At 38.6% G+C, this 24,810-nt stretch overlaps 1 protein-coding gene across 5 annotated transcripts; it reads right to left on the bottom strand.

The window, feature by feature from the left end:
- Window positions 1-963: 963 nt before the first annotated feature.
- On the bottom strand, window positions 964-21,791 carry LOC103706485 (cyclic nucleotide-gated ion channel 1). 5 transcript variants are annotated; one of them, XM_008790855.3, is made up of 9 exons: window positions 21,568-21,790; window positions 21,079-21,403; window positions 19,349-19,473; window positions 18,217-18,748; window positions 15,984-16,196; window positions 7,264-7,541; window positions 4,172-4,283; window positions 3,312-3,548; window positions 964-2,029 (listed from the first exon to the last, which is right to left on the bottom strand). In XM_008790855.3, exons 3-9 carry the CDS (start codon window positions 19,375-19,377, stop codon window positions 1,331-1,333), a joined length of 2,100 nt encoding a protein of 699 aa, XP_008789077.1. In that variant the 5' UTR covers window positions 19,378-19,473; window positions 21,079-21,403; window positions 21,568-21,790; the 3' UTR covers window positions 964-1,330. The 5 variants fall into 5 exon arrangements, with proteins under 5 accessions (XP_008789077.1, XP_008788996.1, XP_008788928.1 ...); XM_008790774.4 differs by lacking the exon at window positions 21,079-21,403 and having other exon boundaries at window positions 19,349-19,515; window positions 21,568-21,788; XM_008790706.4 differs by lacking the exon at window positions 21,079-21,403 and having other exon boundaries at window positions 19,349-19,500; window positions 21,568-21,788.
- Between the last annotated feature and the right edge of the window lie 3,019 nt (window positions 21,792-24,810).

The raw sequence follows: 24,810 nt of genomic DNA, 5'->3' as shown, positions 1-24,810 counted from the left end.
CCCGATGATTCCCCAGATTATTCCAAAATGATCAGATCGTTCATGGATCCTTCAATGCATCACAATTTTTGACTTATTCATACTTGTTCATGAAATGTCCGGGGCTTGGAGATATGTCATCTGCTTGATGTTGCACTGTTACTGTTGTTCTGTCTTACAAAAATCCAGCTTCCAGACCGCGACATGCTTTCTTTTTTAGCTGGCATACTGACGTGCCGTTTCAGGTTATAGTTTTGTCTGGTATGGTCATTATTTGCTATCCAAACGTAGACAGAAAATGTAAGTTGGGTTATTGAAGGTATTGAGGTGGAGAAAGAGGAATCCAACAGAACTGAGAAGGCGGTGAGCTTAAATGCTATATAAATCTTGCAATCCAATTATTTTTGGGGATGGAAGATTCCATCTCTAACTCAACAAATTCTGAGTAGCCTCCTCTAACATAGCTTTTTCGTAGTTTATCGCTGCTTTCCTAGCCTATGGATCCTCTAAGAAGACAAGAAAATTGAGAGGCAAAAGAGGGGTAGGCTGTAGATCCCAAGAAGGCACTGATAAACCATGAACACTAAATTTCTGAGCGACACCGTTATCATGATAACGAGCATCCCTAAGCCCTCAAAGAAGGCATTCAATTAGGCAGTTATCAAATCCAACTTCATGATAGCACGAATCACCTAAAACTTTGCATCATGGTGGCGGTAATGTTGTGATTCTTTAGTTGCAGAAGAAGTGGAACAACTGCAATAAATACAGGTGCCACGAACAGCCAGCTTGGTGATTGGCAGTTGGCACCAACCTGTTCCTGCTCCTGAGCTCCTTAGTTAGGCTCATTGGTCACAACCAGAAGGTCAGGTGTCACCACAATGTCTTTGCCAAATAATAATGCAATGCAAACTGAACTAACAGAAATGAAAGAAAGCAACCCCTACATTCATTCCACTGCCCGGACTGGATACCAAACACTACTGAATCTGGAATGCAGGCATACTTTAATCCATCAATTAATTCTCCTCATGTAACTCATAATTTACAAATAGCATTAGTCTATAATCTATATTCCTGTTCTGGGATCTTTGTCGCACAACAATTTGTACGCCACCAATGTTAAAACATAAAATGTATGAACAGACTAACGCAGGTTAAACAACGGTGTCATGGGTCATGACATTGAAAATTTAATGATACAAACCAAATCCTCGTCAACTTGTTATGTACAACTTGTTGCATCCTCTCACATTTACTTCTGGACCATACAATCAAAGCACTTGTGATGGGATCAATGCCTTCAAGATGCATTATAGCAAAATGTGGTACCAAGTCACAAAACTTCGCATTAATGCTCTTCGGCAGAAAAATCAGGCTCTGCTGGCTTCTGCAATAACATCACTGGAAGTCTTTCCTGCAACCGAGCCTTGCGCGTTCCACTTCGCCGCAAAGTCCGTAGGACATTTGCCGCAAATCTTGAAGCATATAATGTGGCACCAAGGCTTGGTGAACTTGTACCACTACTTGCCATTGCGGCCTGCAACCTTTCCTCTTCTTCATGTAAAGCATCCTCAAGTTTCTTTCTTGAGTACCTGCGCCAAGCTGCTTGTATGAAACAAGCAGCCCACGTCCTCCACTGCTGTGAATAGAACCTGAAAGTATGCTGGAGTTGCTTGCTGTGGAGCCTCCGGAATTGCGATGCAACAAACTTCAAGTCATCAGCCATTAGAGCAAAAGCTTCAACCTCAGACAATGTCTTCACTGTCCTCGTTGAGATGGGGAAGCTAGAGGATGAGTGAGGGTCCAGAGCCCAGGTGAGCAGCTCTTCTCCACAGAAGTCCCCAGCCTTGAGAATATCTGAATTAAAGAAACCAGTTCTTCCACCATTTGTGGTCATACTCTCTAGCTTTCCCCGCATGATAAAGAGCATCTCAGTCACTGGATCCCCTTCACGAACAATGAAGCTGTCTTCAGTGTATAAAACTGGTTCCAAACGGTCACACATAGCATCCATAAGTTGATCATCCATCTGTTCAAACATTGGAACCTAACAGGAGGATGAAAAGATGAATGAAAACTTCACCACTTTTCCCATACAAGGCATGCTTTCAAAATGATCAAGTTTTGACTGGGTTGAAAGAGAAATGCTATATATCTGGAATCCCCTTATGAAGAATGCTGAATACTCTCTGGTCTTTATGGAAATCAAATCTCTCGATGTGAGGTACATAATAAATGAGGCAACTTTAACAGTTCATAAATTTTACACCATATATTGTGGGATTGCCTGGAGGAGTCCTCTGCAAATACTTGCATGTAAGTACATGACTGCAAGTATACATAGAGGTCTACCATGGAACCATTTGATTGCTTGTGCCTCACTGCTTGCGGCATGAAATGTCATCAGCATTCCAATATACAAAGCTGATCCTCCCCACCCCACCCCCACCCCCAAAACACCCCCTCAACATCTAAGGTTACATGAATGCTGTGAGGACCCATACAAGCATGTATTTAGTCTCACATAGGTTATTCACCGGAAGATCTTGGGTACTTATACAGGACTAAAGTATCCAAATAATAACATCTAGCTAGCCTTTTTGGGTGAGGTCTTGGGTTGTGACAACAGCATCAGAGCAGATCCAACCCATGACTTATGTGGACTAGAAAATACTACAACATGGGTCCATTCAGGTTGACCATAAGCTGATCATGATGTTTGTGATTGGATTTTGATGAATTTAGACCCTCAGCCTGGCGAGGATGCCAAAATTTAAATAAGGAGAGTATGTGAAGACTCATGCAAGCATATGTTTAGTTCTACATCAGTTATTTACCGGAGAGATCTTGGATACTTATATAAGACTAAGAAGCCCATATAATACCATCTAGCTAGTCTTTTTGGGTAAGGTCTTGGATTGTGACAAATGTAGCTGTAACTAAGTCGCATAGTATGACCATTTACACACATATGCATGCATCAAAAAAATAATAAAAGAATACAAATGATGAATATAGTAATCTCAGTGTCATCTCTCCTGCAAGACAAAGTTTTAACTACTAATGTATTATGTGCATCTATTTTGGGGATCAGAACTACCTAAGAAGCTCTTAGAAGTATAAATGGCATTGTTATAGGAAGCTGCAACTGGTCTTTGCTCCTTTAGTGTTAGCAAGAAACAAAATAAAAATGACTTAAGAGAAAAACAGTGAACACACCCTAAATGTCACCAAATATTTATTATGATTCCTTGGAAGAAATGTGGCGAATTAACGAATCTCATTGGAGCAGTAAAATTCAGCATGGATATCAGTGAAAAATGACCTACCCTCATGAGGAGTGACAAACAGAGATGACGCTTTATATCCCTACGAAGGTCTTTAGGAAGGTTCCGGAGAAGATTCTCTTCATCAACCCCTCTTGTTTCTTGCCATCTGTACTGTTCGTGACGGCGTATTCGCTCCCTCAGGGTCTCTGGAAGCAAGCGGTGAGACATCCACTGCTCTGTATCTCTCCTTCTCACTCTCATTTCTTCTATCCTCACAGTGGTGGACTGTAGATATGTCTGTAACAGGGACATGCAATTTACTTGGCTTGCAACCAGGATAAATCTTGGTATACTTTGCTTCTTTATCAACAGCAAATATATAATTGCATAGCAATATGTTCCATAAGATAGTAAATCCCTATTAATGACCCTTCGATATTTATCGCTATTTAACCTTTGATCACACGAAGACACCTTACACAAGATTTTATGACCTACATAAAACCCTTGAATTTTGTGACGCTACACTTAAGGTGGAAACAATGGCATTTATTTGAAAGGGAACTATGCTCATAGCTAATAAGATGCGAACAAAGTGATATACAACAATAGGAAGGAAAATATGTTTTACCTTCTTGTGGAGACACAACTGAAAAGCATTCTTGGTTAAAAATCTAAGGTTATCTTACAAGTACAGCATATATGTACTAGACATACATATGGGGAAAAATCCATCTCATGATTGATAGAATAGATTGGTCTGATTGATAGAATAGATTGGTCAGCACAAGAGAGTTGCAGTGGAGAAATATAGTCCAGGAGAGTCAGCATTCTAATTTAAGTATTTAGCCCTTCATTAAGAATTGCAACAGCCAACAGTAGTCCGAATATATTCAGACTTATTGTGATAGTACAATAACCTGCATATTGCCGATGAGAAGTGCAAACAGAACTAAACCAGAGATGGAAACAAAAACTGCAAACAGGATCTCCCAGGTGTAAGTACTTGTTTCCAGATTTTGGCCCAGAGAACTGCAAAGAAACCTGAATGTTAGATCCAATTATCCAAAAGTAAAACAACGAAATACAATGCGGTCACATCTAAGTAGTTTCACTTAGGATAAAGTATAAGCATTATGTGATCAGTAAATATAACCAGAAACAATAAAATGAAATTTCATTTACAGCAGAAGTCAAGATGAGCCATCTAATTGGGAATCCAAGGTGTTAGATATAACATAAAATATTTAAAATGCCTAGAATCCAAAAAATTATATGTTTTAGAGGTTGATTGTTAGTGCATTGCACGATTATCAATAGGATAGTACCAATCAAACGATCAAAGTATGCACACTGGGCACTATAAATTATGAATTCATACTATTGATCATAATCCTTAAATCTAAAAACTTATATGAACCAATATTAAATGGGCTGGATGCTATTAAACTACCAATAAAATCAAACCAAAATCAGTGAGTTTTTCCTTTAAACTATTCATTTTATTAATATTCATGGATTAAAACACCTCTAAAACAGTTGAGCGAAACTTTTTTAAGGTGCTTTATTGGACATAAGTTCAATTTTGTCAACCTTACTTGTTCTCATGAAGCTCACTAACAGAAAATTAAATGAATATCTTAGGACTTAGTCTCCTTTTAGGTGGGTTGACATGGTCAGTAGTAAATGTCTTCTAAGTTATTAAAGAAGGCAGCAATCACTAAATAATTTTGTACATATATATGTGTAAAGAACTATGAAACTTCATGTAATTGGGATCTAAGATCCATGTCATCAAAAAGTGGTAAGACATGAGAAGCCAGCACACATACGCGAACAACAGTATACACATGCATGCACACGTGGATGTACACATGCACACCCACAAACATGCACAGACACACATGCACACACATAAAAGAAAAAATAAACTCAACAAATTTCGGGCTTCTTCATCTCAAAGATCTGCTTTGCAGTAGTGATGTGCCCTAGTGTGATACTTGGCTACCTATTGCTGCAACTTGTTTCAACAAATTTGTCCCTTTTTTTATCAAAACTGACTCTCCTTACATCCTCTTGACAAAGGGACAGAGATCCCTTCATGGAACTTCAATCACTTCTGATGAAAGTACTGTTACCACTTTTTTAAAATTAGGAATGGCCTGATATGGATTTTGGAATCCTCTAGTTCATGTAATCTCCATATACAAACACCATGGTTCTGAACAGGTTCAACCATACAGTATGGCTTTTCAGGAAACTTACAGCAATTACAGTACACAACTTCTACTTCAACACTAGGACATGATTGAGTGCACTTGTTCTTGGTTATTGTTCCCATGGTAGACCCTAGAGTCACAAGTCACACAACATAGGTTTCCTCATCATTATTTTGATATTACTTTCTAATAAACTGATCTAACTTGTAATCATCAATGTTGAACTGATAAAGAGTATTGATAAAGTTTGTAATTTGTTTTGGATATTGGGATTAAATAACAGATTGACATCAAAAAAAGAGATACCTCTTAAACATTTCCTTGGCCAGATTAACCATGCGTTAAGCCTACTATCTTATAAATTTATTAATACAGAAGATGATGTTAAAACTGCATGAATATTATTTCTTGAATTTGGCCAACAACAGTAGAATCAATAACTATGTACAATGAATTCAAGTAGGGAGATGGGAGAAGAAAAGGGTAATGATGATGAAATTCTTCTTTTGCAATCTTCCTAACTTGTGGAATATGCTTCCTTGCCTTGAGGCTTTTGTTGGTTATTAACCATGAAAATTTCTTGAGCATTGAGCATCTATCAAATTATGAAATAGTGTTTGTAATGAAAATTTGGATGCAATGATATGGCATCTACAATTGGCTATGGTTTCGGTTTGTATCATGAAAGACAAACATGCCAGCTAGGCATATTTCAACATTCTCCAAGTCCATAAGGGAAACTTTTCTTGCAACATTCGCCTGATCATCTACAAGTGCATGGCTTGATTGCATGGGATTGCATCCCTTAACATTGGGGATGTGATGGGAAAAAGAATACTGGACTATTTGATACCATGAAGGAAATTTTATTTGCAAGTTAAATAGGAAATTCACTCTTCTTTTTGGCTATCAGATTTACTGAGATTTTCATAGCAAATCATCTTTGAGAGCCCTGCTGCAAATTTGGTCAATTTCTAAAAACAGCTAATAGCATTTTGTATACTTTATTCCACAATTGTCCTTGTAACCTTGGTTTCATAGTACCTTGTTATCCCCCATCATTGTTTTCTTAGCAAAGAGAGGTCATCCTTAGCAAAGAGAAGTCATCCATGACAAAAGCAATTATGACAACTTGGCTTGATATATCTGGACCTTTTTCATATGCAAGATATTATAAAGTTTCAATTGGTTTTAAAGGAGGCTCAGACTTATCTTTCTAAACTAATTATAAAAGCACTAGATGTTGCTTCTCAATGTAAGACCCAATTGTGCATATTACATGCAGATACTTTTTCACCCATAGGCATCTTTTAACAAAAGAAAGAGCTTTCAGTCTTTTAAACCTCAAGATACGAAGCACTTATGCGACTCTTAAATGTGATTTCTTTAAATCTTCTTATGTAACTTGCATCTCCAATAAACATCTCTTTGACTGCACAAAGTTTGATTCTCAAAGATTAAATAAGAAATCACTAAAAAGAAGCCTCAAACAGCATGAGATACTTATTCTCTTTCCCTGCCAAAATGCAGTAGAGGTGCTCTCCAATAACAGAACAACTTTATCAAAGTTCTACACTTTACATGTATTCAAGTAATAGCACAAAAAAACGGTGAGCCACAAACAAATATTATTGAAAGAAATCATTTCTCTGATACTTGATAACATTTACATATGCTTACAGACAGCATCTAAGACAAGAAAAATTAAAGAATTCATGTTACCATCATGGTATAAAACATACGGCCTGAATGTTTTTTGATAAGAAAAAAAGATGATATTTCAACGAACAAACCTCAGGTTTTGGAGCCCCCACCAAAAGCAATAAAACAACTTCTCTAAGAAGTTCCTTGACTGGACAACATTTTGAAGAGCAAATATATATATTCCAAAGTCAAAGGCACTTGCATTTGCAACACTTACAGGGCAAGCTGCCAACAAGAAATCATTATTTCCTTTATTTTCTCCACCACAGTACAAAGAGGTGGCAGTGCATTTATTTTTGCTACAGGCATATCTCCAGCATGTGTCTTGTCGTTCAATAGCAAGTAAGTACCACAATGCTCCAAGTACCTATGGAAATCAAAGCAAATGAGTCCAAATAACAACAATCTTACTTTAAGTGTAAAGAAGAATTAGGTGGCTCTATATAAGTTACTGCGTGAATTCCATGTCATACATATGGCCGATGACCAAGCAAAATTTTATTTTGTACTGCTTACATTGACGTAGTGATGGGGACATCAGAGCCCTTCATTCAGATGATCCTGAGCTCCCGGATTGAGTCAGACCCGGATTAGGTCCATTTGAGTCCAAGTCATTTTCTTTTATTGCATTATTTGCTTTTGTCTTAGTTAAGTCAATTTGGTCGGTTGTTTTGTTATTAGACTAGTCAGTTGGGTTTATGTAATTGAGTCAATTTAGTGGACCAATTTTGTTAAGAGTTTAATTGGTGTAAGGACCCAAATTTAGTCAGTGTCAATTGATTGATTTGATCAATTGATTACTTGACTTGGTCAAAATGTAAGGTCTATATAAAGACCACCCCTCTCATGCATGAGGCAATTGATGATTGAATGGAAAAACCCTAGCCTCCTTCTTGTTCTTCTTCTTCCTCCTCTCTCTTCTTCCTACGTCTCTATAACCTCTTCTTCCTTCTCCTTCCCTTCTTCTTCTTCTTTCTCTCTTCCATCCTGTAGTGGTCCGCCATCATCTTGGTATCAGAGCCTCGGATTTGCCTCTGTTGCCAAAGCCCCGAGATCCTGTTCTGGATGGACCACCTCCGATTTCTTTTCCACGTCTGCCTGCCGCTGCTGCCGCATGAATCCACCGCTGCCCGCCTTCAGCCCTGCTGCACAGCCTCACCCCACCACACCGCAGGACCCTCAGTTCATCAGGCCCTCACCCAAAGCCTGTCGCCACCCTCACTTCATCCTCCCCATCACCAGAACCCCCCTCCTCCACGCCCACACCCACCACCGCCTCCCACCGTCGCCTTCGCATCATTGCGCTGCGGCACCCACCGCTGTGCGCCCTAGACCTCCGAGGTCCTCCACCGCATCCCGCCGCCGCTTCCCCTCTCTCTCACGAACCCAGAAAGGTTCGGCTAATCCGCTCCCATACGACGACTCCCTCTGCCGCACGCCGCACCCCCATCGACCGCACCCCCGAAAGCTCCACCATGTCTGGTATTCAAAGGAGATTGCCATCCGTGCCCGTGACCGCTCGCCCGAGGTCGGCCACCCCCGTCACCGCAGAGCCGCTATTAGGATCTCCGCTCCGCCCGCAAGCGCCGCCACGGAGAGCGGCACGCCCTCTCGAATCCGTCGAGAGATTGAAGAAGACCGGCGTTAACGGGTAAGAGCCAAACCCATTAGCCCGTTACCCGCTAGCCCGAGTCCGGCTCCAAAAAAAAAACTGACATGTCGTCTTCCTCCTCCGCGGCCGTCCGCAACGCCGCGATCGCCACCACGCTGCCCATCCGTCGTCGTTCCTCCAGTTGGGTCCCCGTCGCCGTTGAGCCCCGACGTCTTCCCGCCGCCATGCCACCAGTCGCAGCGCCGCACCGCCCTAGTTCCACCGCCCGAGCCGCCGTCGCCGCATCCTCGTCGTCACATCCCCCGAGCGCCACCTCCTTCCCTGCAACCGACTGCAGACGACCCAGGTCGACCACTGCCGAGCCCAACGACGTCTTCCCCCGTCGAGTTGTAGCCGCCAAACTTCGCCAGCTGCCGCCCCTTTTCTGCTACCACCCGCTCGCCGCTCCCCTCTTCCATTTGCGACCGCTAACCCCACCCGCCACCTTCTCCTCCGTTCCCCTCCCATTTTGTGGCTCCCAGGGTTTCGATCGAAACCCTTTCGCTGCCCCCCTTCCACCCACCATCGGCCCAGCAGACCACGCCCGAGCCCAACACTAAGAAACCCCCCTCCTATCCAGACCGCACCTGACTCCCTTCCCACAGGCCGAGCCAGCAGGCCCGAATCCCCACTGTAGGGGGCCGCCCCGCCTCCCTCCTTACGGGCCCGAGCCAGCAGGCTCGTACCCCATTGCAGGAGCCCACCCCGACTCCTCACGAGCCCAAATCAACAAGCTCGTGCCACTACTGCAGAGCCCCTTTCAAAGGGCCTTTCTTCTCCAAGGGGCTACACCACCCCTCCCTCCTCTCTATTCAAGCCCATCAGCTGCACTGCATCCCTGATCTGCGCCCTAGCCCACGAGCACACATTCTTGTCGTCTGCTTTCCGACAAGTGATAGATTTCTTTTTTTTGGGGGCTTGTTCATTTAATTATGTTCTAGTTCTCTTGCATGATAGCCATATTCTTGAAACTTACTTTTGCTGTTGTAATTCAGAACATAAAAATCCCTACTTTCCAAACCCATCCTATCAACTATTAAATCTTAATATTAAATTAGCACATCCTAATAACAGGACGTTTCTCAACATTCTTCGATCAGATTACTTTAGGATCAGAACAACCGTAATACTTGATTGCAACCTGATTTCTTAACTTGATTAATCTCATACCCTAACTCTAAAATAACCGAAGTAAAAAATCAGCAACATTTAAACTTTAAGTTATTCTTGTGAAAACTTGCTGATACTGAAATCATAATAGATTACATTAATAGGTTGTCCTGCATCATATTTATTAGGATTTCATTAGTGACATTGCATTTTACATCATCATACATAGTGTTAATATTACATGTCAACCCGTAGTGATAGGAAGTACCAAGCCGACCAACCTAAAGTTCCCTTAGCTACCATGGATTCCGAAGTCCTAAAATTCCTCATGGACCAGTTCGCTGCTATACGAGCTCAAAGAAAAGAAATCATGCAAGAGGTCCGTGAGTTCATGTGGAATTCTAGGACCCCTAAACTGCCAACCTCTGTTGCAGCCCAACCTAAAATCGATTTAGCCGCACCACCTATAGTCCTTCCCCATTCTCATCGGAACCAAATCCGCTGCTCTAGGTATCAACAATTCGGCCACATAGCGTCTCAATGTTCCACTAAGGCCTATATGATTACTGAACCAAAAATTGGAAACCAAGGGGCCGAATATGTCAAAAAAGTCTACGAACCAAGTATAGAAGATTATGTAGAAAACTTTGAAAACGAACCCACTGGATTAGAATTTGTCCAGAATGATCCCCAAAAAAAAACTGTCGATCTAAGCACAAACACACCACTTCACATCACTACTTCGAAAGAGGTAGTAAAAGATATCATGAGCCAGTCTCCTATGTTGGCACATATGGCTAAAGCTATCAATGAGGAATCCAACCCTGATCATTCTCCTGTGATAGCTCCCCTTCTAGAGGAGTTTTATTCTATAATCCCTGATGATCTTCTAGATGCACTTCCTCCGATGCGTGATATCCATCACGCAATTGAGTTAGTCCCCCGAGCACCTCTGCATACCCTTCCTTATCATAGGCTCAACCCAAATGCATGTGATGAGTTGAAGTATCAAGTTGACGAACTCTTCGCAAGAGGGTATGATTGTGAGAGCCTAAGCCCCTAAAATGTGTCTGCACTCCTCAACCCGACAAAAGATAGTTTCTGGAGGATGTGCGTTGATAACCGTGTCATCAACAAACTCATGGTTAAGTATCGCTTTTCCATTCCTAGACTAAACGACCTTTTAGATTCTATGTCTGGTGTCACGATCTTTACTAAGATTGATTTGAAGAGTTGGTACCACCAGATTCGGATTCGTCCTGAATGCCCATGGCCAGATGTCATTATAAATTTCGTGTTAGAGCTTCCACGTACTTCTACCAAGCATGATTTCATTTTTGTGGTTGTGAACCGATTTTCAGAGATGGCTCATTTTCTTTTCTATTCTAAGACTTCTGATGCTTCCAGAATTGCCAAACTTTATGTCAATGAAGTCGTTAGACCCCCTGACCCTCCAAAATCTATTATGCCTGATAGGGATGTTAGATTCATAAGCTACTTTAGAAAAATCCTGTGGTACATGATAGACACCAAACTGAAATTTTTTTCTGCCTATCATCCTCAAACCGGCAGCCATACTGAAGTTGTCAACCGTAGCCTTAAAAACCTGTTAAAATGTCTGGTAGGTGAACATAATAGGACCTAAAATTTAGTGTTATCAACCATTGAGTTTGCATATAATAGTTCGGTCAATAAGTTCATAGGCATGAGTCCATTCGAAGTGGTACATGGTTACAAACCTAGGCAGCCCATAGACCTGCTCTTCATGTCTTATCAGTATAGAGTGTTTGAGTCTGCATAGTCATTCGCATCGCACCCACATTTATTGCATCAAATGGTCAGCCATCGCATTCACTTCAATAAATTAAAATACAAATCTCTTGCTGATTTACACAGACGTTATAAAGAGTTAAGTGAAAGAGATTACTTCATGATAAGAATTAGGCTTACACGACTTTCTTCAGAAACGTTAAAGAAATTGCAAGCTTGTAGTGCGGAACCGTTCGAATTTCTATGAAAAATCAGTTCGAATGTTTATGTTGTGGATCTTTCTGAGGATTATGAAATTAGTGCGACATTTAATATTGAAGATTTAGTCTCATACAAAAAGACAGCATTCATGTCTTCTGACCCCTTTGTTGATATATCTACCCATGTTGAACATCCTGACCTATTACCTGTTGTTGAGCCACCACCTCTCAAATTTCATGCACGCAGAGAATAAATACATATATTGGATGAGCAGGTTATGTCAACCAGGAACGGTGGTTACCAACATTACCTTGTTTGGTGAAAAAATCGACCAAAGTCTGATGTGACGTGGATTTTCAGAGCCAAGTTGTAGCGCCTTGACCTCGATCTCCTAGAGCAGTACGACAGCCGGCCAGACCTGTACTCGACGGGATCGAGTTTTTCCCATCCGGAAGGAGTTGATGGAGACATCAGAGCCCTTTATTCAGATGATCCTGAGCTCTAGATTGAGTCAGACCCGGATTGGATCCATTTGAATCCGAGTCATTTTCTTTTATTGCATTATTTGCTTTTGTCTAAGTCAATTTGGTTAGTTGTTTTGTTATTAAACTAGTCAATTGGGTTTATGTAATTGGGTCAATTTAGTGGACCAATTTTGGTAAGAAATTAATTGATGTAAGAGTCCAAATTTAGTCAGTGTCAATTGATTGATTTAGTCAACTGATTACTTGACTTGGTCAAGATGTAAGGTCTATATAAAGACCACCCCTCTCATGTATGAAGCAATTGATGATTGAATGAAAAAACTCTAGCCTCCTTCTTGTTCTTCTTCTTCCTCCTCTTCTCTTCTTCCTGCGTCTTTATAACCTCTTCTTCCTTCTCCTTCCCTTCTTCTTCTTCCTCTTTCTCTCTTCCTCCCTGCAGTGGTCCGCCATCACGTAGCGCATGATGGGCATTGTTGAGCATGATTGCCATCAGATTGCCAACTAATAGAAATACATAAATAGATAGAGTGGTACATCATCATGTATCACTACCGACCATATCATTAAAGAGATCTTTTTATTCCTTTACTTTGAAGCAAATACAAGATGATGATTATGAGAGTACAATATTATTGGATTTACAGAAAGGAAAACTTAAAATCTTACTTTTTACCCTGTGAGGAAGAATTAGTTAGGCCCAATAAGCTATTGGTGGTGCATGTGGAAGGGTTGGCTGAATAAAGTTATTTGCTCTGCTTAGCTTTCTTTTCTATAAAGAAGATTATGTGGCTTCCTTAAGGGTGTATTTTTACTTGATCTTCTCAGCTCCATATGCACATGGAAAACATTGCTAGAAATGATTGCAGTAGTGTATCAACAACTAGAAAATGCATGTAAGACAATTATGTGCAAAACAATGTTTTAAACACTCCTGACCAATTTCTATAGAGGAACATATTTTTCTTTCTTATTTTCTTAAGCACATGTTTAAAACAAATGAGATGTGAAGCAAGGTTTGCTGAACTGGACTTAATCGAGCAGTACACCCCATACCAGCCAGCCAAGAACCAGGACAAAACTACTTGTCAGTTCAATCCTAGGTCCAAATCGGCCCAAACTGGTTCTGCATGGTTCAAGGCGATATTGACCCACATTTGCCAGTTTGCCTATATCCAAAGTCCAAGGCAAGAAAAAGGGTCTCCCGACCACTTTTCTCCTTTGATTTGAGTTTGAGCTTGGAAAGGGAGAGAGTGATCTAGGAGAGGATTTGGATCCATTCTAGCCTAATTCAAACAACAAAGAGGTAAGATCACTCTTCTTCCTTCTTTTTTTCATTGTCAAAAATGGCCAAAAATTAGAAAAATAAGGGAAAATCATGCCAAATTTTATAGTTTTTACTCTAATCTACACATTAGGACAAAAGGTTTTTTCCCTTCTTTTCAATCTTTTCCTTGGAATTTTCAGGAAAAAAGTTAAAAATTAAAAATGCTAGTCAAGAACAAAAATGCTAGCATGCTTACGGGGATGTCTACAATTGATGTCTTACACTTGGTGTTTAAGTCCAGCTGAACAAATGCCTAAAATTGAATACATGTGAAAAATAAACCTAGTAAAACACCTTCTCATGGGTGAATATATATATATATATATATATATATATAGTACCCCTTATAGGTAACTATAATAGCCTAAACTAGAACCTGGTTTTCAAACTTTTTTAATATAATAAGATTTTTTAATTGAAAATATTTTAAAATAATTATTAATTATGAAAAATTAGTAGTGCATGGAGATGATTGGGATATATCTTTTGGAGAAACTGGCATATAAATTATCCAAATTAATTAGTGATTAATAATCGAAAAATTACTAAGTAAACAAAAAAATTGGAAAAGGGTACATCCTTGAATATGTTTTTTCACATATAGCCCCTCCTAGTCCTAGAAGATAGCTTCAGTTCAATGTTTACAGCCTTGGTCATACCACAGTCAGAAGTGGTCCCTACCATCAACCAGTTCATAAGCTGTAAGGACATTTTCAATTGTCTCACTTAAGTGTTCTTTGATAAGAGTTAAGAAGCTAGAAGTAAATATTCTGGGGGAACACTTAAAAGTTAATATTAGGTATGACCAAGGGTCGTCGTACCAGTACCGGTCGTCGTACCAGTACCGATCGGCGTATCGGTGGCGGCTTGGACCGGTCCTGTACCGGTTCCGTACCGGTTCTCCAATGATAAGCTACCGGTACTGGATTCCATGCTGATCCGGTACCGGTCCCAGGCCGGACCGGTACGGCAGACAATGGGTGTGACCATTCAAAAATAAAGGCTCTGACCTCATCTTACACTATCTTCACACTAAGAGGGCACAGATGTATTGTCTAATTTGCATAAGCTTTTAGTCTTTTAAGGACCTTATCCTTAAGATTATTTTCCATTATTATTTTATGGTACTTTCTCCTAGACTCATCCATCATGATTCAAAAAATAAAAAAAAAAGTATAACTTCTAAAATTATAGCAATCAGATATTATAACAAGTTAACAATTGTAAAGAGATCGAACTAAATGTCAGGACTGGTGATGCATGCTAGGAATTGTAAATTTAATAATGTCTTTTTTTGGGTAAGTAATATAATAATCTCTTTGAACAATATCTCATAAAAACAACAACAAAATGTCGTTTTCTTCAAATATTTAATGAAGCCTTGTTAATGCCTCAACACATGTTATTCTAGGAAATTTGTTGCATCCTTTCTCCAACGAAAAATCTTTTGTAAGGTTTTTCCGAATGTCCTCGATTAACTAAAGAATAAACTTGATAATTGATCTTCCTAGCTAAGGCCCAATTATTCCTCCAATCATCACTTGCCCAAACCCATTTTCATCTCCATCCATAACTTCATAATGTGACATCTGAGATTGATTACATAAGGGTGCAATTATCTACACTAGGCTACACCAAAGTTACATACTAGCATATAGCCCAATTGTACTCCATTCTTCATTCTTGCCAAAGCTCGCTTGATATATTCTTACTCAACTCTTTTCAATTTTCATGAAAAAAATATCAGCAATTGACAGTGGTGGTAGCACCTTAGTTGCCAGAATCGGAAGCGGATGCAGGTGCACAGAAGTAGATATTTTTGAAACACTTCTAGTAAGAAAGCGCTCAGGAAACATGTGCAGGTTCAAGATTTTGGAAAGATTCCAAAGTGGGTACATTACCCCAGGTAGAAGATTCCAGCTACCAGGGTAGCACAGGGCTTCAATAGGACAAGATCCATAAGAGGAATAAAAAGTATGATATAATCATGGCACTTATTTAACATATGCATATAATATGGTTTCTTTTTTCTGGTTGGTGTGAGGGGGTATTCTTGTATACATTGTAACTTCCAATAAATAGATTACATTATAGTTTATTCATGGACTGCAGAAGATTAAAAAATAATCATAACTTAAACAAGCAAACTGGCACTAGGCAGGAATTGGAATAAGTAGAGACATGTACTTTCAAAAAAAAAAAAAAAAGCAAAAATAAAATTGTATTTGATAAAATTACAAAAGAAAGAGCCAGGATATGTGGGCTTACATGACTCGCAAGCATATAAAGTAAAAGGTTAAAAGCAGCCCCAGCCCATGCTGTTTCAGTAATTATGCCAGCAGTTCTTGTAACTTCAAGATACAAAGGTATGATCCTAACAAGTCTTGGCACATACTGGCATATAACAATAAACATCAAAACATTTTTTGCATCTAGGAGCGCTGACCCTTTCAGTTTGGGTATTATGATCAAGACAACCACCTGAGCAGAAAGACATGTAATTAACAATCATTAGCACCTCTCAAGGAAACAAACAGTATTCGCACCACAACAAGATGAGTAAGCCTAACTAGATTATGATATCTTAAGTCAGGGGTCGGGCGGCGGCGGGGGGGCGGGGTGAGAAATCAAACAATGTTGAAGTGATTATCTATAAGCAAATTATGAATGTAATAAACAAAAGGAAGCAGATGAGACAGCATGGACCGGAAAAGAAGTTTGAGAATCACAATCAGAGCCAGACTAGAAGGATATCTATATTCACAACATACAGACCAATATAATAAGAAACTGCATGAAAGCAATCAAAGCTCCAAATTCTTCCAGCCCTATAAACCAAATAAGCAGGTTGGCAGCGATGGCACGATTTTGAGGGGAAAAGAATTGAAAACATTGCTCAAACATTTGAGCTTTCTTTTTTTGTAGCATCAGCTGAGACTCATAGATTGACAGAAAATCAATCTCAAAAATAACCTCCTGCAAAAAGAACCTTATATAATCACTTCACTGCATGCACCTAATCATTCTAAGCCATATCCTTCGACTCATTGCATCTGCTTTAAAATATTATATGAAAGAACAAGATATCGCCTTTTTAATCTAATGACCTACAACCATTCTTCTTATTCTTAACAAAACAGAGAGTAAAGAAATTCTGCTTTTACTCTTTCTGCTTTCATAGACATGCCTAATTTCCAAAGATATAAATTGCAGACAATTGTGACTAAAATTAGTAAACAGAAGGTCATCAAAAGAACTCTTTATAGGACTCTTATGAGGACTTGTACAAGAAGATGGAACTCTAAAGCCAATAACTCCTTCATGTACAACTCATACATAGAGGACTCCTATGTTGTGAAGAATTATCATTCTGGAGTCCCCACACTTCAAATGGTGATCCAACAAGCATGCAACTTCCACTCATTGCAAGGGGGGGGGAAGACAGATTCTCAATAGTTTGTAGTTTGTACACAAGATAGAAACTTAAAACCAAAAGAAGCTAAATACGAATGGTCATAATTTGTAATTTCTCAAAAGATAACCCTTTGCTGCAGATTCATAATTTAGGGAATATGCAGGAAATAAAAAAGCTCGAAGAAGCAAAACAAGAAAAGGGGGCAGACAGCATAACAAAACCACTTTTTCATGGAAGATTGTGATCTTCGGATCAGTCTCTCAAGCATGGCATTAGCTATACAGGCTTCCTGCATAGGTTCACTGATGCACAAGACATTAGTGGTTTGATAAACAGTGCAATGATGGATCTGTGGAAGGGTAAACATCAGAATTCGATACAATTTTGGACTTCTTTAACAAACTTGATATTGCAAAGAAATAAGCTGACCATTCGGCAATTGCTTAAGCTGGATTTCACTTTGTTTAATGAATGAGAATGGTTAACAGAGATTTACTTCAGAGGAAGTGGTCAAGAAAATAGTGAATCAAGAAAAACGAAAGTTATAAGCTTTAATGCTATCCTACTTTCTTTCAACTAAGAAAAGGAATTGATTGATAACCCAGCAATTAAATCACAGAAGTCTATGGTTGCATACTAACTTTCATTGGTTTAGTAAAAAACCAAACTAAGGACATTTGGGAGTCACTGGAGACATGACATTGGAAATTTATTAATTACTACTAAAGGGGGATCACCATGTTATATGTAAGAAATGTAGCATCACATAGTAACTATTTTAAAGTCATTTGGAAGTTTAATTTAGTTTCATCATGAAGGTTCGGACGTATGCCCAGCAATATTTCAGTACAAATGATTATGTGATTTTAAAGCGATCAAAAGTTTAAGTTAGATTCAATTACTAGGTGCACTTACAATAATATGATGTTTCACAACTTATTCAAAATATTAGTCTTTAATCTCAAAATATGTTTGTTACAAGAAAAGAAATCCAGTATAAATTAATCAGATAGTAGCCTGTAACTAAATAGGTTGGTTGCAATATATAGGAATACATAGAATAACACAGAAGAGTAAGTCTAATACCTGAGGGAGGGGAAGCACAGCAAGAATGTCAATTAGGAAGTATGATGATATGTATCGTTTCGCTATTGCTGATGGATCTTTCACCAAGACACCCCTTCCAAATACCCTTGATGGAGGAGCAATAAAACCAGTTCGAAATTGAAAAATGATGTGAAGTATATAGAAAATATCTGTGAAGAAACGCAAGACACTTGCTGTGATTTCCAACTTTCTATCCAATTCAAGGCAATTGTCTGTATCATTGATTACTGGGATATAAAAGAACAACGGGTCAACAGACACTGCAATTACACAGGATATGACAAATACTTTGTTCCACCTTTGAAGAAATGGTCCTTGAGGATCAAGAATTTTCTTTCTAGGCTTTACCTCGTCTGTAGATGAATTACTTAAAGACTGAGAGTGAAAAATGTTTCTAATCCATTCAAATCCTCTCCGAAAAATCGCTGTTACTGAACCAAATGTTATCTGTTTTTTCCCTGAAAATATCCTCTCCGAACACAGGGGTCGGTCTGAATTCCAGTCCTGAAACCTGCACATAGATGAGTCAGTACAACAAGAGGCCCACTACAAGCTAGGGAAAACATATGGCAAAGACTGGAATATGAATATAACTGCCATCAATTTATAATTTATGAGAAAAACAATGTGTGTTGGCATCCTCTGCATGTAAGCATATCTGATAGCAGCATGGAATATGGAAAAGTAGAGTGAGTACCGTGAAATTAATAAAGCTTCACAATTCTCACAAAAGGTGGGATTGCTGTTTAATAAGCAAAAATTTTTCATGGCTAAAATAAACTCTCTCCAAAGTGCAAAATTGAGTTTGCAAATTGAGGTCTAGTGGTCCACCAACAAAAAAGGATTTCAATTCCAGAAATTTCAGTTTGCTGAATTGAGGTCTTGTGGTCCACCAATATCGACCTAATGTCTTCAATGCAAAAGGGAGGAATAAAACTCTGTAGTCTGCTATCTATGCTCTAAACACTAGCAGCAAGCAAAATACCAGTTATTTCCTTATTAGCGATGTGGGATAGCTTTTTTCTTGTGTTACTCAGTAGGTAGGGTATTGAAATCCATAAGAGAGCCAAGAGATGGACATGCATTGACACTGGGGGAGAAAAAGACTAACCTCACAAATTTCTCTTCCTGATGATTCATTACTTCAGTTTCTTATTGCAATGCACTGCCTGCTACAAAGAACCAATCTGTAGGTCTTCAAATATGACAATGTTCCATATTGTGGATGTTGTCTGACTGCCAACAGAAATCGCTCACATCAACCTTGAGAAAGAACAACTAAAAACTAGTAATGTCATAGAGTTGTAATCAGGTAATACATGAATGCTACAAATTAAACGGGATAGAGCATATCAACATGGCCTGCATAAAGATTAAGTGCTGTGAAATCAACATGTAATGAAGTATAATTTTTCAGCTCTATGCATATTCAGTTTGACAGAATTATGCAACACTTTAATGCATGAGGGTCGATAAAAGAAAAGGAAGGAGGCCAGTATGACAGCTATGAATTATACATGCCGCATAATTAACCATCATAAAAGCATGACAAATGTACTATATGGAAGCAAATATGAATTCTTGAATATCTATAGGCAGGGGTTGAGTAGACGCTTTTCCTTCACGCTGGGATCAATGATTCTGACTTTTACTAATATGTAAATTATCATTACTCACCACAAATTCAACAAAATTAACTATACTTGTTTAAAAAGAAAACAAAATCCAGTCAAAGTTCTAGTTCAAACAACTCACATGGGCCAACAAGGCATAGCAAGCCACTTGGCTCAGGATTGTGCATAAGAGTGAAAAAACATGTTAAATTTTCTTTCATGTCAATAGTATGATTTCTGCCATTGGCCAGCATCTTTAGAGCATGCTACCCATATAAAGCATATGCAATTTCAAGGACAAGTTTCCATTTGCCAAAAAAATTGTTCAATTTTTTTGCAAGAGACTTCTTGATCTAAAGTCTTGCACTGTATGAGATGCCATAGCAGTCCCCATCATTTGCAAAGTTGTCTTTTTTTAATTTCTTTGTTCAGATAAGTCTTTCTTTTTTGTAGACCTTATCTTTTATTTGGGTAAGTTATTTGAGTCCAAAATTAAATAATTCTCTCTAGGTTCTTGTGGGAAATTTTGTTGCAAGAAACCATTACGTGCCTCGACAGGCCCATAAGCTGAAAAGATTTTCTGCTAAACACAAGACAATAGAACTTTGCCACAAAACAGTGCCATTGTAATACATAAATGTGTAGGAATAGGAAACATCCTGAATCACTGAGGGCGAAGTAACCAAAAAGCTGCAGATGTGCAAATAATATCATGCTGTGTTCTACATGATGCATTTGAAAGTTGGAGCAATTGCATGCCAGACATGAAGCATCAAAATCCTTGAATTTGGAAAGCACCCAGATATTCAAGATTACATGTTTCATCTTTATGATTAGGCTAGGTAATCAACATAGCGGTCAACACATTGAATTTAGCCTCCTTTCATTACCCATATTCTCTCTCACACCAATCAGTTTTGGCAGAGCCAATGGAAACTAAAAGGATAATTCTTATCTCGGACACTATTTGCAAGTCACATGTTCATTTTGGAATTCCCTTCATAACTTTCCTTTTTAAGTGAGCTAGTCTCTTGGGTATTGTTTATGCGTTTCCTATAATTCTCTTGACTATTATGTTCTTATTAAGTAAAGTGATGGAAGTTTAAAAGGAAACCTAATCAATCAATGCTTTAGGATTTTGACCAGAATTGGAAAGAAGCCATGACATCAAGCAATCAAAACCATCAGATAAATTTACCGGGCAATTCAAGTCTTTATACTCATTCACCTGTCCAACAGGGTCCATGGACTATGTGCTGAAGCAGCTATTTTGCCAGTAAATAGAGCTAGCGAGAGGGGCTTGGGCCATAGCTCGGAGACAATTTAGGAACAAACTAGAGAACCATAAGGACGAAGTGAACTCTGAACATAATGGAGTTCCTTTTCTTTTCTTTTCTTTTTTGTAGGTATCAATCCACTTCCCTTATACCTCAAAATCCCAACTTTGGAACGGACTTCTTTAAATCTTGCTACAAATCCTCTTTAGGCATGCCATAAACAAAGAATTTATTCGGACACCAGCAGTTCACATACCATAAGAACAACCAGCAAAACTGTAAAACAAACAGCGCAAGAAGAAATCAAAAGAAAGACCGAAAACGGAAAAGGAAAAAGATCGAATCACTTCTTATTATGCCCAAGAAAATATCCCAAGAAGGTCGTGGATCGGGAGACGAAACCCTAGCAGAGTACTAGATGAAAGGCGAGACGACTTTACCTGCTATCCCTCGCCGATCGATGGAGAGACCAAGAGGAAGAAATCTCGCGATCGCTCGCCGAAATGGAGGGTTTTGCTACTTCCCTCACCTCTCCGCCAAAAGGAGGTATTTTATCTATGATTTTTTGATCCGTCGTAATGGTTAAGCGAAAGATGGAAGTTTCGCTGAAGCTTCTTGGGGCGTGAACTCGCCGTCAGAGAGATAGATGGCAGAACGGACAGATGGGAAAGTCCAACGGGACCTGAAAACTGATGCCTGAGGCGGGGCCCACACACTCACTGCTGCAACGTCGCCGTCCACCGCCGTCAACGCCCGGTCGAAAGAGGAGAGCCGCAGGGCTGATGGATCCCGGATATGCTATCCCGGATATGTTATCTCGGCGGACTTGCAACGATCGACTTGTGCCACGGCAGCATGAACTGGGATATTAAGTTTAGCACGGTGGAGTCAATCATTTGGTGCTTGACTTTATAAAGCTATTCGCCTAACATACGTAGCGTCGGACAACTTGCGATGCCTTCCGGTCATAATAATCATTCTCTTAACATATATCATAATATTTATTTTTTTAACTGCTGTTTTAAGATACTGCTCATGTTAATTGCAGTCAATGATGATAATTCTGATGGCATTACCACTTGTATCAAGGAGCTATCCTAAAATCTTTATTAGTTTCATAATAAATTACTAGGTCCCTTGAAAACAGCTGCAAGGGCCTTGGATTATAGCCATTATAAAATTATAAATGAATGGGTTGTCGGTGAGAATTGAAATTATGGCTTATTTGGTTCGGACAGGGGAAGAAAAAAAGTGGTCAACGAAAAATTACAAAAATGCCCCATATTTAGTTAAAGTTTTCAGGGAGATAGAGATGAAAAAATAACTTTTTAATAAAAATAATTTTTTTTATATTTTATGAAAAAGAAAGATTCATACAAGATATAAGAAAGTTCAACTTCCATCAACTTCGATTTTTTCCAAATGTGTCATTAAATTTTTAGATAGAACGAGGAAAGATTTATCTTTTTATTAAAAGTATAATACATATTTTACATAACTTTCTCAAAAAAGTAGATACTCAACCAAATATAAACCACTCTAAAATATACCATTTTTCATAATTAATTAAATATTAAAAAATAATTTTTTTAGCATCATATATTGCATTGCAGAAAAAAATATTTTAGTAACAAAAAATTATTCTCGCGAACCAAACAAATTCTTAATTATGATACCTTGCAGAGATGGCAAATGGAAAAAGAAAAGAGACTTGATCATTTCTGTAACATGGAAGCTATGCTGGCTTTTGGCATACTAAATAGCACTAATAAAACTTGTGAGGAATATTAGATCGAACTATTCTATTGGGTCTGTGATTTTAAGATTAATTATTATTGTAATTATAAAAGTGTGATATTTAAATCATTGTCGTAAAAGAAATTGAAAGCACACCATGACTAATTCTACCTTTAGTTTTAAGATGATGTTAGATGAGATTATTATTATTTGATTTAAAGTGAGGCAAAAAGGAGCCATCCGACTTTTATTAAAGAGCTAAAAAGAGTTTATATCAGGATGATATATGAGAGATTTACAAGGATATGGAGGAAAAGAAAACTAGTAGAATCGAGATTATCACTGATAGTTAAGATCATCAATTATAACATATGAACATAGCATTACGTTCTGCTTCAAAAGCACTAACTTCTTGTCCTTTCCTTTTTTTATATATATTTTTTCAGGTTAAGGTGGGAGCCTCGTGAGCCTCTGGAACGTGGAAAACAGCACGGGAATGGAAACAGCAACCATACATATCTAATAACAAGAAGAGCCAAAGGAGGGCGGAGTACCGGCATGGGAATGGAAATCACTATCAGCATGAGATCCGGCCCAGCCAATTAGTTTTGAGAGCATCCATGATAAAACCTATGACTAAAGTTAGATATGGTGATAGTAATATTTCTCACTTATAATGTTTTTCAGAAGATAGTCTTGTGAAATTCATAAACTTGAAGGAATTCATGTAATCACAAGAGAGCATAGGAATAAGGATGCAAAAATATGTGTTTATTTTATACTAGCAAAGGAAATAGTTAGATTAAAAATGTTTGCCCTTGTTGTTGTAACAAGATAAATGTATAAGTTGCTTCGAAGAAAATACATCCTAACACATCCACTGAATAAGAATATGGAGATGTACAAAAAAATATTCGGAAAAAAATAATAATAATAATAAAAAAGAAAACCATTTTCATGATGAGATAGCGCGCATATTAGCTAAAAATATGTGAAAAGTACGCCATCTCCACCACACACCCATCTCACTTTGTGGTACTCAATAATCAACACAAGAGGCTAACTAGGTTATCATAATAAAGTAAGCAATTTTAAAATAAAAAACCCAACACATCTGAAGTTATCCGATCAGGAGTCCATCAAGGAGAGGAATCTAGCAACCTAGCGAATGCTAAACACATTCATGGTGCATTCACTTCCTAATTAGGTTGCATGGACATGATGCCACTACTAGATAGCTCGTCATCCTTCGGTCCAATTCACATTAGCATTTACACCTTACTAAGACTAATAGCCTCCTGAATTTGGTTAACCTAGTCTTATGACTTAGCAAGGAAGAAGTTGCAATATAGGTAAAAGAAAAGGGAGCTTCAAAGATGACGGAGTGGTAACCAAACTAGTTTGACTTGCAACTTTTTTGGAGAGGTGTAAAAGCTTTGATCATACAATAAACTAGGAATCGTATAGATTGTTTGAGGATCACATACAATGGTCCTTATGCCCTTAGCAATTAACTTTGTTTCATCTGATAAGATGGAGTGTTGAGGTAGTTGGTCACGGTGAAAGTAAGGCCTCGCAAATACCCGAGTAGAAATGTTCTTAAAAAAGGTTGAGAATTTCTAAAATAGGGACTATAAATGTATCCAGCCTCAAGAAATACAAGAAAACCCACGAGTAAAGAGAAGTTCTAGAATTACTAAGATCATTAAGTAACATGCTGGTTGTGCTAAAGATACTTTAGTCATTAATGATCAAGGAGTATCGATGATCTTAAAGTACCAAGAGAATAAGAATAAGCGAGGCATATAACAAGATGCCGTTTGTTCGATGCAAAGCTATAAAGAGAGACATACCAAGATGGAGCTTCAAATTTTCTGAAAAGCCACCATGGTATGATATTCCTCATGGCTGATATCATAGAATACCAAGGCACCGCACTTTTATGT

The sequence above is a fragment of the Phoenix dactylifera genome, chromosome 9 (genome assembly GCF_009389715.1).
Source record: "Phoenix dactylifera cultivar Barhee BC4 chromosome 9, palm_55x_up_171113_PBpolish2nd_filt_p, whole genome shotgun sequence".
Lineage (NCBI taxonomy): Eukaryota > Viridiplantae > Streptophyta > Magnoliopsida > Arecales > Arecaceae > Phoenix > Phoenix dactylifera.
Note: the sequence above shows the minus strand (reverse complement) of the source record. Positions and strands in the feature narration are given on the sequence as shown.